This window comes from Fundulus heteroclitus, chromosome 22 (assembly GCF_011125445.2).
Source record: "Fundulus heteroclitus isolate FHET01 chromosome 22, MU-UCD_Fhet_4.1, whole genome shotgun sequence".
Classification (NCBI taxonomy): Eukaryota; Metazoa; Chordata; class Actinopteri; order Cyprinodontiformes; family Fundulidae; genus Fundulus; species Fundulus heteroclitus.
Genome location: NC_046382.1, coordinates 32,117,568 through 32,131,142, shown reverse-complemented (window position 1 = coordinate 32,131,142; position 13,575 = coordinate 32,117,568). Strand labels below are relative to the sequence as shown.

Genomic DNA, 13,575 nt, shown 5'->3' with positions numbered 1-13,575 from the left:
AAATCGCCTGGTCCAACGGGACAGTCGGACGGCTGGACCACAGCAGCACCACAGTGTGGACCCATCCTGCAAGGTGTCGGGGGTAACCAGAACCTCAAAAAGGTTTCCTGGTGCCGATAATGGGGGCAGCTGTCGGCGTTGTTGTACAGCGGTCAAATGGGCAGCAGCTGTGCCATGCTGATCCAGCAGATTATAAAGCTGGTTTAATTTATTTTGCCGCTGTATTAGAAGCCTTGCATTAACTAATAAACTAACTTTAATGTTGGTTTTCCAACTGAAAGGGTTTAAAAGTCATTTTAGGAAGTTACCAGGTGAACATTTGCTCTACAGTATTAGTTAACAAGTTGAAAATAAACTGAAATCTGCTTTCAAAAAGTCTTAGTAAATGTAAGAAAGTCTAATTACTAAAGATCCTTATTACTGTTTTTTTTTTTTGGGCCTTTAGGAGCCGTAACAAATAAAAGATTATAGTGTTTTCGGATATTATCTCCTGCGGATTTGTTAGGCGGGAACAGAGGGTGAGTCTGTTGGGTTTTACTCTAATTTAGTCACGTTAATAACCCTCATCTGCTCCTTTTGTATGAAATTTAGTCGGTCATTAGGAACGCTGCTGCCTAAAAGCTGTGAAAAGAAACACTGCTGCTGTATTGTTGTTTTAAATTATTGGTATTGAAAGGACACTCGGTATCAAGGTTTTCACCATTCAAAGTCAATATCTATTATCTTTAAACTGTAGATGTTCTACAAAAGACATTTTTATCCATTTATCATGTTTTTAATGATACTAATTGAGCAAGAAGGCAAATTTGTAAAGAATGGTGTGTTTAAAAAAAAAATCCATATTTAATTCTATTATTGGAAAGCACTGCCTGTCCTACGGAGTTGGGACTCTGTGGTTACTTTTAAAAAGCAGATAAAGACGCTTTGATGATATGCATTTATGATAGCGTTGTGTTTTGTCTTCCCTAGTGTACATCGCTGTCTGCTTTGCTGGGTTTGCCCATCTTGTGTGGCCCTTTGGGACACCTGCCTGTGAAAACAGGATATATACATAAACTTTTACTTACTCACCCTGTCTTGGAAGTAAAGCAGCGAACATTTTTTAGATGAAACACATCTAAATGATTCATGGACCTCTAGGTCCATGAATGGTTTGAAGGTGAAACTTTTTTTTTTTTTTTTTGCCATCTTGCATTAATTTCCGACACTTATCAGAGGTCTGAATGCAGACCTGCTTTAGCAGAAATTTACACGGTTTAATAAAACCCAGAAAGACTCAAACTCAGGACCTCCTAATTATCATCCAAGCAGTCTTTTCCAGGAAAGGAACAGACCTGCACACGTCATACATCAGTCCAGGAGACGTGTTTTATTGTCGTTACGGGCGAACTGAATCCTATTCTTTTAACAATTACTTATCATCCGTACCTCATATGCTTTGGAAATATAGTCAGTGTCACTGACAAACTCATTCACGCAGGAGCTTCTACTGCATGAGAGTGAAGTTCTTTTTGGATGTTTCACAGACTTTCTTTGTGGACATTATGCACGTTCACCTCTAAGTTCGTCCACTTTCAGACCCGACAGGCCTAAATCTAGATGAAGCGTACGCGTCTAAATCCCGTGTACGAACCGAAGCGTCAACGACTCACGTCTAAACGAGGCTTTGAGAGTTGAAATCCCAGCTGTTGCTCACTGGAAACATCTCCTGAACAGCTTGTAGGCGACTACATACAGTAAATCATCATGAGGCCGATGCCTTACGAGCTGCTACACCGGATGCGATTCGCTGTAATCGATATAGATGGCGGAGATTATGTTAAAACAAGAAAAACTACGCAGGATAATCAGACATGCTATCAGTGGAGTACACAATTGTAATGCATGGGTCTGATAGAGTCCCCCCCCACCACCACCACCACCGCCAGTTGTCACAGTTTATTTTACTAATGCTTAAAACACAAGTTGTTCCAGTTTTTACGTTGTAAACTCTCGCATGTGAACGGTATTTCTGTAGCACTCTGACTAATGATTAAAGGTGGAAACAAAGACGCCTCTGGGGAGCAAACGCACACTTGAGCGAGCCTCCAAACAGCCTCATTCATCATGCAGAGAGAATGGTCGTGTTTGCTGAGTTAATACATTGAAGCTAATTGCCCTCCAAGCAGCCCAAACACTAAGCCTCAGCTAAAATTATTCCCCTGAATGGAAACTTGCTCTCAGTTTCAGCTGATTCCCCCCCCCCCCCCCCTCCCCCCCACCCCCCCCCCCCCCGCCCCCACACACACACCTTTCTCTCTGTGTCAGGCCGATATTCACTGCAGTACGTGGATATTATGGCTTTGTATTGATTCAGCATTATTTTTCTCTCAGCTGCTTCACGGTGGCTGGAGGGGGAAAGGCCAGCGCAGCAGCAGTCACACCTCAGCACCTCCCATGTGAATTCGTCCGACTCTCCCTGCCTCCCTACAACTTCTTTTTTTTTTTACAACTTACAGCCTGATGAACAGTGCAGCTTTTCCACCTTGTCCTCGGAGTGATTTATAGACTCCACAAAAACAGGAGGAAGGAAAAAACCATAAAACAGCAACTCCTTCTTTTGAAGTCAATCTAAACCTATTGGTCAAAATCTCCTTTTTTTTGCGTGACAAAAGAACAACGAGGATCGCATCGGCAGCCTGTTAAGTAAAACAAAATAAAACGCAACAAACCAAACAATGCGGCGTACAGTGCTGCAGACTTCTGAGAAAAGCCACTCCAGCCGCTGCTGCCTGAGCTTGCTAAATTCGCTTACGGCACGCAATCTTGACACGATCTCAGACTGCCTCGCTGCCTCATACGGCACCGCTGGCATCTTAGCCGTGTTACTGACGGCTGTATGTGTGTGTGTGTGTCGGGGCCGGCTGTTGCTGATGCATGAACCTGCAACAGCCGCAGGGACGCCGGGAGGAGAGGGTCCTCAGCCCGGAGGAGCGGCCCCTCTCCGCGAGCAAACCCGGCTATCTGTTGCAGCAGAAGATTGTGCTTGGCATTTGTTTAACCTTGGGAAAGTGGCTGTGTTGTGTTGTTAAGTTTCTGCGTATGTGTTTGTGTGTGTGTATGTGTGTGTGTGTGGGTGTGCGCGTGTGCTGCATAATACCCATGCAGCTCCCTCAGGATCGTATCCATATGCTTGCTTTGGTTTGGTAATACCATCTGAGTGATTAAAGTGTGGAGGTTCAAAATGCTGCAGTATCTGACTGAATGATTAAATGAATACATTACGGTTATATTTTCAGCCCGCTGTGCTCGGAGAGTGTGTTTCACTGAAAGCGCGGCTACTGTATGTTTATCCATGTAGGTCAGTTAATAATTCAAAACACTGCTGTTATTTAGAGATGCTTAATCCTCTTTGGTTGGCGCGGGGATCAAAATGAGACAAAACTGCAGCATATTCTTTTCTACAGTGCAACCAAATAGATCTATTAACTCCAAGAAAACAATCGAATCTCATCCTCGGCTCAAGAAATGAAGCCTAATTAACAGCCATATTTCTCGTGACGCGAATGCGGCATTCATCGTTTTAAATGTAGGGGTAGCGCGGGTTAATTTCTGTGGCAGCAAAGTGACGGACAGCCAGGCAACCTCCTGAACCTATAAATAATAACACATTCAGAACTGCATGCGATAGCAGCCCACTGACACATTCGCAGCACTCCTCCTCGTGTTTTTAAGTGCATTGAATTCACTTGGATGAAATCAATAGTTTTTTTTTTGTGGTTGTGAATAAAGCTCTGTGAAATCATCCTGGAAGCAACTGTGAGAGAGCTCACTACCCTTAAGGAAATGCAAACTGTGCTGTGTGGGCATGCATAGCAATAACAACTTTTTTTTTTTTCTTCAAATTAAGTCAAGAACTCTACATTACACAAGGGTTATTGGCATTTGACATACGCACAGGGAACATAAAATACATATGAATGTCAGGTCTTGTTGGTGTCGGCTGATTAAAATGTGAAGACTGGAGGTTTTAAAGATTGTGAAGTTATGCAGCGAGTTTGGTCTTTTTTGCATTGCAGGGTTTCCGGGGGGGATTTTATTTTAAATAGGTGTGGAAGAGACAAAGATAAGCTTGGGCTTCAGGATAGTTCTCTGTTTTGGTTCTTTAGTTTAACAGAATAAACGGATTAATTAAAGAAATGAGAAAACATTGTTGATTTATTCCAAGAACACATCCTGCATGCTAACTTGCATCCCAGACAAAGATGTCAATAGCCTTGAAATAAAGTTTTACATCAGTGGCTAAATCTCAATGCAGAAAAATCCAAAGATGATTTTGGTTGAAGCATAGAGGAAGAGGAAGCTTTGATTATCGTTCAATGATGGGTTCATGTCCTACCCTTGCCCTGGGTCTTTTGCATGTTCTCCCTGTGCATGCGTGGGTTCTCTCCGGGTACTCTGGAGATAAGCACCAGCACCCCTCGCGACCCCACGAGAGGTAGACGTGTTAGAAAATGGATGGATATCTATCTATCTATCTATCTATCTATCTATCTATCTATCTATCTATCTATCTATCTATCTATCTATCTATCTATCTATCTATCTATCTATCTATCTATCTATCTATCTATCTATCTATCTATCTATCTATCTATCTATCTATCTATCTATCTATCTATCTATCCATCCATCCATCCATCCATCCATCCATCCATCCATCCATCCATCCATCCATCCATCCATCCATCCATCCATCCATCCATCCATCCATCCATCCATCCATCCATCCATCCATCCATCCATCCATCTATCTATCTATCTATCTATCTATCTATATATATATATATAAATATATATATATATATGGATACACACACACATATATATATATATATATGTGTGTGTGTATCCATATATATGTGTGTGTGTGTGTGTGTGTGTGTGTAACCACCACATATTTATCCTTAACGCCTTGCACTCTACCAATGTGCCAAGAGCAGCTGGGACAGCAACAGGCCCGCAGCACCACAGATCCTCCGCTGTACTTAACAGACGAGATTGTGTTTTTTTTTTAATGCATTTTAATGTTCATTTCACGTAAAAACCTACCAGGAGTGTTTGCTGCTGAAAAGCTTAATCTTTGTTTGCAAAGCCCCCCGCGATCAGGTTTGCTAGGGTAGGACAGAAACAGCTTTTTCCCCCTGGCATCACACCCAGACAGCCAGATGTAGCATCTAGTGGTTGCCATGGCGACCCGAAGAGCCCCAGATGCCACTCTGGTCTGCAGCTCTCTACCAGGGAGGTATTTCTACTTGTCTTACCATCCTGCTCACTGCATGGTGGGCAAGACGAATATAGGAACTCGTCCAGCCTTGGGACTAATAGCTAAAAAAAAAAAAAGGCCTCGTGTTGCTGTTTCTTTATGCAACACGGAAACAGAAAGTCAAAGATTACAAATTAAAAATTCCTAAACCCTAAGATCAGCCCACGAAAAGCGAAGAATAAATTAAGAAAATGCTTAAATCACATTGTTATTATGGGGATTGGTAGATGAACGTGGAGTACAATAATTGAGACACTTTTGAATATGTTTCCTGCCCTGCATAAATGAACTCAAATTCATATCGTCAGGGCGAGATTATCCTGCTGCAGTAAAAAAAAAAAAAAGAAAGAAAGAAATTTCGTCCTTTTGCACATTTTCCGAGGCGGCAATAACTGTGGAGAGTGCTGTAACTCCAGGACTACCTTTCATAGTGTCTTCGCGTACACGTGGCGGCGCTTGTGCTGCTGGGGTTTCCGCCCAATTCATCATATACGTGCTTCCACTGCCTGCGCACCGTGATCTGGAGGAAGAGACGAGAGGAAAAAGACATCAGCCAGCCCAGAATTTCACGAGCCTTGAACAAAAAGTGAAAGAGGAAATAGTTAGAAGGGGGGGGGGGGGGGAAATGGCTGACATCATTTCAAGATCTTGGGGAGTTGCTGAGCCACATTGTTCCAGTTATTAAATACTCAACACTCACAATAAGCCCAGTTAACAACCTGCTGTCAGTTGTTTCTGCCATAATCCCATATCCCGCAACAGATGGGAATAACGGGCGGACTCCGTCATAAAACACCAAAACCCAAGCTGCCACTGAGCTAACAAAGCCTCAACATGAAACAAGAAATAATCAGAGGCAGATATGACGGTATTAAAAAGGATATGAGCAGAGATTATATGAGCTGTATCCTATTTAGGGCCTGCTCTGGCTATCTGTTTGGACAACAGTACGCGGCGAGCTAATGAAGAACCAGGCACGAGCAACGCGCTTGACGAGCGAACATCAAACACGTCGCACATGGCCAGCGAATGAGCAAACAGCGGGCAATCCTGCCAAGTTAACTGCCTCATTCAACCTTTTTTTTTTTGTTTCGTTTTTTTTTTACTTTTTTTTTGTACACGTGCACGCTCGTGGCTGTGTGCGCGCTCCGCACTTGATCTCCAACGTGGGAAAAAATGAGCGATTTATCCAATTTCCTTCTGCTCCGCGCAGAACAGAGGAACATGTGTTTTCCACACCAAGGGGGTTTTGAAACAACAGCACCATTTCGGCTAAAAGTGGCTCTGAGCAATACTTTCTTCTCGGGGAAAAATAGGGACTGACCTCACGGGGGTGAAAGGAGGGCAGAGAGAGAGAGAGAGAAGGGGAGAAAAGATGAGGAGAAGAAGGGGGGGGACAGGTAGGGAGGGATGTGTCAGAAACAGAACAAAAGAGGGGCGAATATCGCAGGGAGTGAAACCGAATGAGGGGAGGAAGAGAAGGGAGGGGAGGGGACCATGTAGGCACATATGTGAATACTTACCAACTCATATCCTCCGAGTTTCTGAGCAGCTTGAAACATAGTCCAAAGGTTGACTGTGGGAGACAGAAGACAAACAAAGCAGTTAGAAACTCTGGGAAAGCTGAAACAAATGACATCATATACAGTCATTACACCAGGGGGAAGGAAATGACTTTCATGATCCTTCAGTCAAAAAAAAAAAAGCAATAATAACACAATGTAAAAACACACCATTATAAATTTGAGCCTTTAATAATTAGCGGCAATTATATCCTCCAGAGGATGAATTTTTAAGTAAAGGGACAGACAGATATTAGAAGAATGCTGGTTACTGGGGTCAAGTTGTGCTAAGTTTTTTTTTTATTTTTTTAACCAGAATTAAATGCTGCTAAGATTTTCCATCATCTCGTTTTTGCGTTTCAAAGTCCTTTTGACAAAGAGACATTAAAAGAAGCCAGAGAGATGGAGGTTGTCTCTGCTGTGCACTTCTGTTCAGCTGGCTGAAAGATCTTTGCTAGGAGAGAAAAAAAAACTTTGTAAAGATGTGCAAAACAAAAATTCAGATAGTTTTGTGTAGGACCTAGAAAAACAGCTCATTATTTTTGCAACGTAGCAACAAGAAAAGGCAGACGGACATTTTTAAGTGAATTTTCCATAACAACCTACTTATTTAATGCCTTATATTCACCTTTCTTAATGACTACGGTGAGCTAAGTATAGATTTGTTAATTTCAGTAGACATAATGATATTTAACTTGAGGTGGCCTGTTTGCCACCTGCATTTCTTTAGCCAGAGCTGGAACACATGAATGCCGACTGGACACTTTCATAAAAAAAGTAGTTGATGAAAAAAGCAAGAAATTTAAAAAAAGCACGCATTTAGTATGTAATCAAATGCAATTCAGGACTTGTATGGAACATCTGGCCATATTAGGCACTTTTTAAGACCTAAGCTTGAGATCAATACATTTACATTTAAAATCTGGCAGAAACCTTGATAGAGGGATACTGGTGGGAGCCCTTAGTTGTGATATATATAATGGACAAGGGGAAAAAAAATCTAAATAACATTGTGTTTTCTGCTGAAGGAGTATAAATGAACCCTTGTAACAACACCACAGGCTGCTAAAATAAAGCACATGCCTCATCCTGACAAAGACATTTGTAAACCCTCAGCTGCAGCCTGCAGGTATAAGTGACAACCATTAAAAGCATCAAAGACTTTTCAAAATGCTCAAACTTCTGTTTGAACCAAAGCAAATTAATTTGCATCGATTTTCCCTCAAAACAAATCCAGACGAGCCGCATTATAAATACACGTGGTGTGCGACATTTCTGCCTAAAAATAGCCTTCAGAAAGCCTTCCGACGGCTGTCTCCAAGTCTCTCTTTTTACCGGAAATACTTCCCACAAACTAAGATGCACAAGTTCATTGAGGGACGTTTTTGTGCCAATGACATTTGTATTTGCTTTCTGTAACATCATTGTTTAACATTTTTATACGAAGGCCTATAAATAAGAAAGGGGAGGCTTCGCCCAGGGAAAAATCCATCAAAATTCAATCTGTGCGTACACAAAGCCTTGCATTTGTCAAAATGACATTTTCCTATCTCCGCATTTGACAGCATTGATTTTTCCCCCCTCATCCCTTCTCTCTGCGACCGTTGTCAATGCTCGGGTGGAATAACAAAGGGAGCTGGGTAGGTTTTTCTGTTTGAACTGAGAACGCTGGCGCATTGTGCTCTCTGACTGTGGAAACAGAACGATGGTCTATTTAACTCGCTTGTTACGCATCGACTGTAATTACCGCAGCCGCACGCGGGACTGGGAGGGGACGGGAACACAAAGGCAATGAGGGAACATGCCTTTTCTTAGATGTCTTGTCATTAGTAATTTCTTTTCTTAATTCCCCTCTGTTAGGCAGGGGCAATTATCACTGAGATAAGGATGACAAAACAGGAACACAATGCAGCCTCGGTGACACACCGATGGCACGGCAATTAGACAACAAGGCTGAAAGAGGGAGACAAATTGGAACTGATGTTCACAATCACATGCTGATGTCCAAGCCCAGAAACACACACACACACACGCTAAATGGTTAATCTCACAGAACACACAATATAACCACAACTGCTTTTGTGTTAGTGCTTTAATTCACAGTCTCTTGTTACCTTTCACCACTTTGTCGGCACACATGTGACTTAAAAGGCAGCAGCTGTTCAACAAAACCAATGAGTGATGATAATAAAGGCACAGTGACTGAGAGAATGAACTGCAGCCACAGTTGTCACATTTATTATAGGCTGTTGAACACTGAAAACATGGCACTGGAGCCTAATAGAATCAACCACTGCTTTGGAAATTGATTTCAAGCCAGAAGCTGAAAGGCAGTTCTCCCAGTTAGGCTTGGGTCGTTTACTGGTATCAGGTGTAGCGAGGTTTTCTGAAGTCACGGAGTCAAAACAACTTGAAACGTCTATTATATCCTTCCTGTGGTTTAAAGTCCTGTTAAGGAGATGCCAGTGAAGGTGCTGAAGTGTTTTTTTCCCCAGCTATGTGGAGCACACAGTAATGTGCTGCTCCCCCTTCCCAACCTGTTGCTGTGCACTTTTGGTCAACTGTTTGAAAAATGGCTGCTAGGATTCAGCCAGACTGACTTACTGGTAGAGTTCGACTTCAAAGGCGGGACTAACAGGGTCAGTGTCAACAGGTTAGAGCCAATCAGATAACTACGGATGTGACGCAAAAAAAACTCCAAGCAACGCGCTCTGTTTTTGTAGTTGGTAGTCAGTGAAACATGTCATGCCATCGAGCAAACTTTCCAGTGGACGATTTTTGCCACTTTTGTCAAAATAATCTGAGGATACATGGCGTACTCCCATGTAGGCCACTTTCTTAGGTTTCCAGGGCACCAAACAACAAAAATCTCCATATGAATCTTGACTGTTACGGTTACAGAAGAGCGCTGCTGCATTATGGGTAATTCTGGCGCTGACGGTGACGTATCGTAAAGTCCCGCTTCCCGCGCTGTGATTGGTCCGGTCTGTTTCAGACCGGAGAGTATGGAGGCGATTTTCCCTCTATTATAAGAAACAGAAACGTCTCTATTCTGGGAACATATATGGCAAAAACAAAATGAGGCGAGTCTGTTTCTAAACTATAGTTAGCAAGCTACAAACAGCAAGTCTGGAAAGCAGATGACCGTATTCTCAACCTGAGCAGACAGCCCAACTATTTACCCAACTAATACCAGCCTGTTATACTGAAATAACTCTATAACGAGCCAAATGGCAAAAAAAACGTAAAACACTTTCCTTGCTACCAGAGTTTAAACGTCATTTAAAGGAACATGTATTAGCCAGGATTATAATTGAGATTATTTAAAAGTATACAAGATTGCATGTTGGTCTAAGGGGAGTATTTTGGGCCACAAAACCTGTTGTGTTTTATCAGCTAATAAAGGTAACTGCAAAAATCTGCAAAGTATTTCAAGCAAACCCCTGATACAAGTCGCACATACAGACTCTACAGATAATAAGGCCAAAACTGGTCACACCCCTGGCAGATTGGGTTTAAGTAATCTTAGGTAAGTAATCTTTTAATCTTACCAACATGTTTGTATCTGACTGGATGTAAAAATAATGTTTAGGAATGGACCAGTTAGACAGACTTGAATCTAATTGAGAATCTGCTGAGGGAGGGAAAGAATAGTGTTATGGCAAAGAGGTCTGCCAACCCCACAATCTTGGATCTTGTCATGAAAGACAAATAGTGCAAAGTTCTGTGAAAACATGCAAAAGGCTGGTCAACAAATATAAGGTGATTGCTGTAATGCCAGTAGAGATTTTTCTATTTTATTATATGAGTATATATTGTTACTTTATAAAGAGATTCAGGGCAAAAAAGTACATCACTCTGTCCCAAGAAGAACTTGAAAACTATACTAAATTAAGCCAGTGTCGATTCTAAGTTGTTGCTATCTAATGTATCAATTCCAAAATAAAAAGGATTAAATGCAAGAGACAACCTCATGCATGTTATGATCAACATGTGGTAATATTTTGGCTGTAGTAGGAATAAATGTGGCTTTCCTATAATACATAAGGTTATTCCTGACATTGAAATTATTCCGGTAATACCATAATACTGTAAAGCCGTGGTAATTTTACTCAAGGTTATATTGTGAGAATCTCATACAGACCCAATGCTATTGTGCTTTCCTCATAAAGCTTTGCTATTCTGCACAAAAAAACCACTCTCAATCAAAAAAGCTGCAGTGGAAACATTTTCCCTTTTTCTCTCCATTTCTTCTTCTAACTGGAAAGAAAACAGCATTTTAATCTCCAGGAGACAGAAATAATTAGCTGCAACTGAAAGCGCTGATAATAGAGCTCTTGTTTACTGCCATTTTCAAGAGGAAAATATAAATGGGGAAAAAACAATCTACAGTCTGTCTCCTATTCATCTGCTTCTTTTTTTTTTCTTTTCAGGTTTTAAAACTTTAAATTTGTTTTATTTTCCAGGCCAACCAGTCACACATGAGCACCTCTATTCAAAGACGTTTAATGCATACAAACGCAAAAGAGTAAAATATAAAGTCAGTGTGAGAGGCAAGGCATTGTGTTGAGCCAGCGATATTCATATTACAAGGTTTTACAATAAATTATAAGCCATTTGTGGTAAAAGTAGATTGAAGTGAATTATGCTGAGATCTACGGGAACACGATTGCAGCTATTAGTCCAGCTTCAGTCTCATATTCAAATTGATACGTGAGTAATTCTGGTAAAATCATTTAACCATCTGTTGCTTTGTTATACTCCAAGAAAACTTCATAAAGCAGATTAATGCTCAAAGCCACTTAAATAGCAGAATTTCAGTTTCCATTACATAAAAGAGACCTCTTTGATCCGTCAGTGGATTTGTAGCAAGCTGAAAGAAGAAAATATGAAACTGGCAGCATATTACATCTGAGAGTTTGCATTAATTGTGATGTGCCCCCCCCCCCCTCCACATGTGCTTATGTGTGCTCGCTGCCAAGGACAAAGTTTAAACAGCATGATTTTACCATTTAATGAGGGCTCTTGCGTATGATGTGTCTGCTTTTGAGATTCAAAGCATGTTCTGTATGTAAAACAGTCTGCAAGCGGACCTCGACTTTATCCCGAGCTCAGAGAAATGCCAGCTGAAAGTAAAGAGTGTCGGGTGTGTAATCGTCCTGCCGTCGCGCTACGTCTTCATCGCTCTAACTCCTGCGAAACCGCCACGACCCATTTAAGCTACAACATGTTGGCAGCTAGGATGACAGGACTGTCAAAATACCGTGGTGGTGTTAGCTGAGACCAAAGCTTAGCTTCATGTAATAGCTTAGAGTAACGAGTTTTACACTGCTGCACCGATTTAATAAAATAGCAACAATTGAATTATAGCAATTTGCATCCATTTTAGTTGGACTTATTTTAGAAATTATGTAAACACAATTCAATTTTTTAAATTCTAAAAAAGAATAATTTAATGTACTCACCCAACTATATCAGTTAAATGCTGACTAATTATTAATCTTATTTTACTCATCTGGTTTGTTCTCTATGTTAAAAAGAAACAAATAATAATTTACCTGTGATTGAAGAATAAAACATTACCGAAACAGTAATAAACATTTAAAAAGCTATCCTAAAGAGGTGGAATTTAATAGGTTACCCTGACAACAATAACTAAGATCTTTCTTTAACTGACAACAACTCCCTCCGTTAGAAAGCTCTGTGCTGATGCTGAACAAGTTAAGGCACAAAATGTGCCTAAACCAGCACTAAAAATTTTAAATCTATGCCAACCAAGAGGCATGTAACGTTTCCATAACAGCCACAGCTAAGACGTACTTTTTGTCAGCAGCGACACCTGAGAGTTAACAAGCTTACTGCTACACGGTAGTTGACCTTAGCGGGGATGCTAACGTCAAAGTTGCCTATTAGCTCAGTTTGTAAGTAAGTTTGACTTGAGGATCCGCTCTATTGCTATGTTAGAAAAGGCATAAAATGTAACTAAGTAATACATGGAGATCTTTTTCCAATTCATTGGAAACAACTACATGAGGGTTAAAAAGCTCAGCTTCTTAGCAACTTTGACTTTAGCATTAGCATTGTTGCTAAATTAGATTAGCAACAATGGTAATTAAATGTTGCTAGAAGAGCAACAAAAAAAACTATTCAAACTCTATTCAAACAAGGTGTGAAACATTTCCATAACAGCCGCAGATAAGAGGTGCTGTTTAACGGCAGCAAAGGCCTCAAGGTTAACAAGCTGAGCTTGCTGGCATGTTTAACTTTAGCATTAGCGCTGTTACTAAACTAGTTAAAGCTGGGGATACAAACTTAATTTCTTGTTCACATAAACATCCTCAACCACAACTATATTAACAGTTCTTAGCTTTTACTAAATGATATACTCAATCCTAGTACAACCCATGTAAGCATAGACACCACCCTACAGATGAATGAGAACAACAGTTCACTGAACCAACATCTTCAGTTATATACTAACCAAAATTATATTTAGGGAAGATCTGTTATCAAAATAAAGCAGCTAATGTTGTTACAATTAACCTTTTCTTGTTTTAATTTACAGCACTTTTGCCACCCATGCGGTTTTTAAAATGTGCTCTAGAAATAAAGCCGATTCATTCATTGATTGACAATTTAACCATTATTGAACACAGTGAATGCACTTTAGTTAAAATACAATTGTATCACAATATCTACACAATAATT

At 40.7% G+C, this 13,575-nt stretch overlaps 1 protein-coding gene across 1 annotated transcript in view; it reads right to left on the bottom strand.

Annotated features, from left to right (window-relative positions):
- The window catches only part of arid5b (AT-rich interaction domain 5B), a 117,418-nt gene that overhangs the window by 13,376 nt on the left and 90,467 nt on the right, over positions 1-13,575 (bottom strand). The window contains exons 7-8 of the mRNA XM_012864982.3: positions 6,829-6,881; positions 5,728-5,825 (exon numbers count right to left, since the gene is read on the bottom strand). Coding sequence (XP_012720436.2) covers positions 5,728-5,825; positions 6,829-6,881 — 151 coding nt within the window. The remainder of the gene's footprint in view (positions 1-5,727; positions 5,826-6,828; positions 6,882-13,575) is intronic.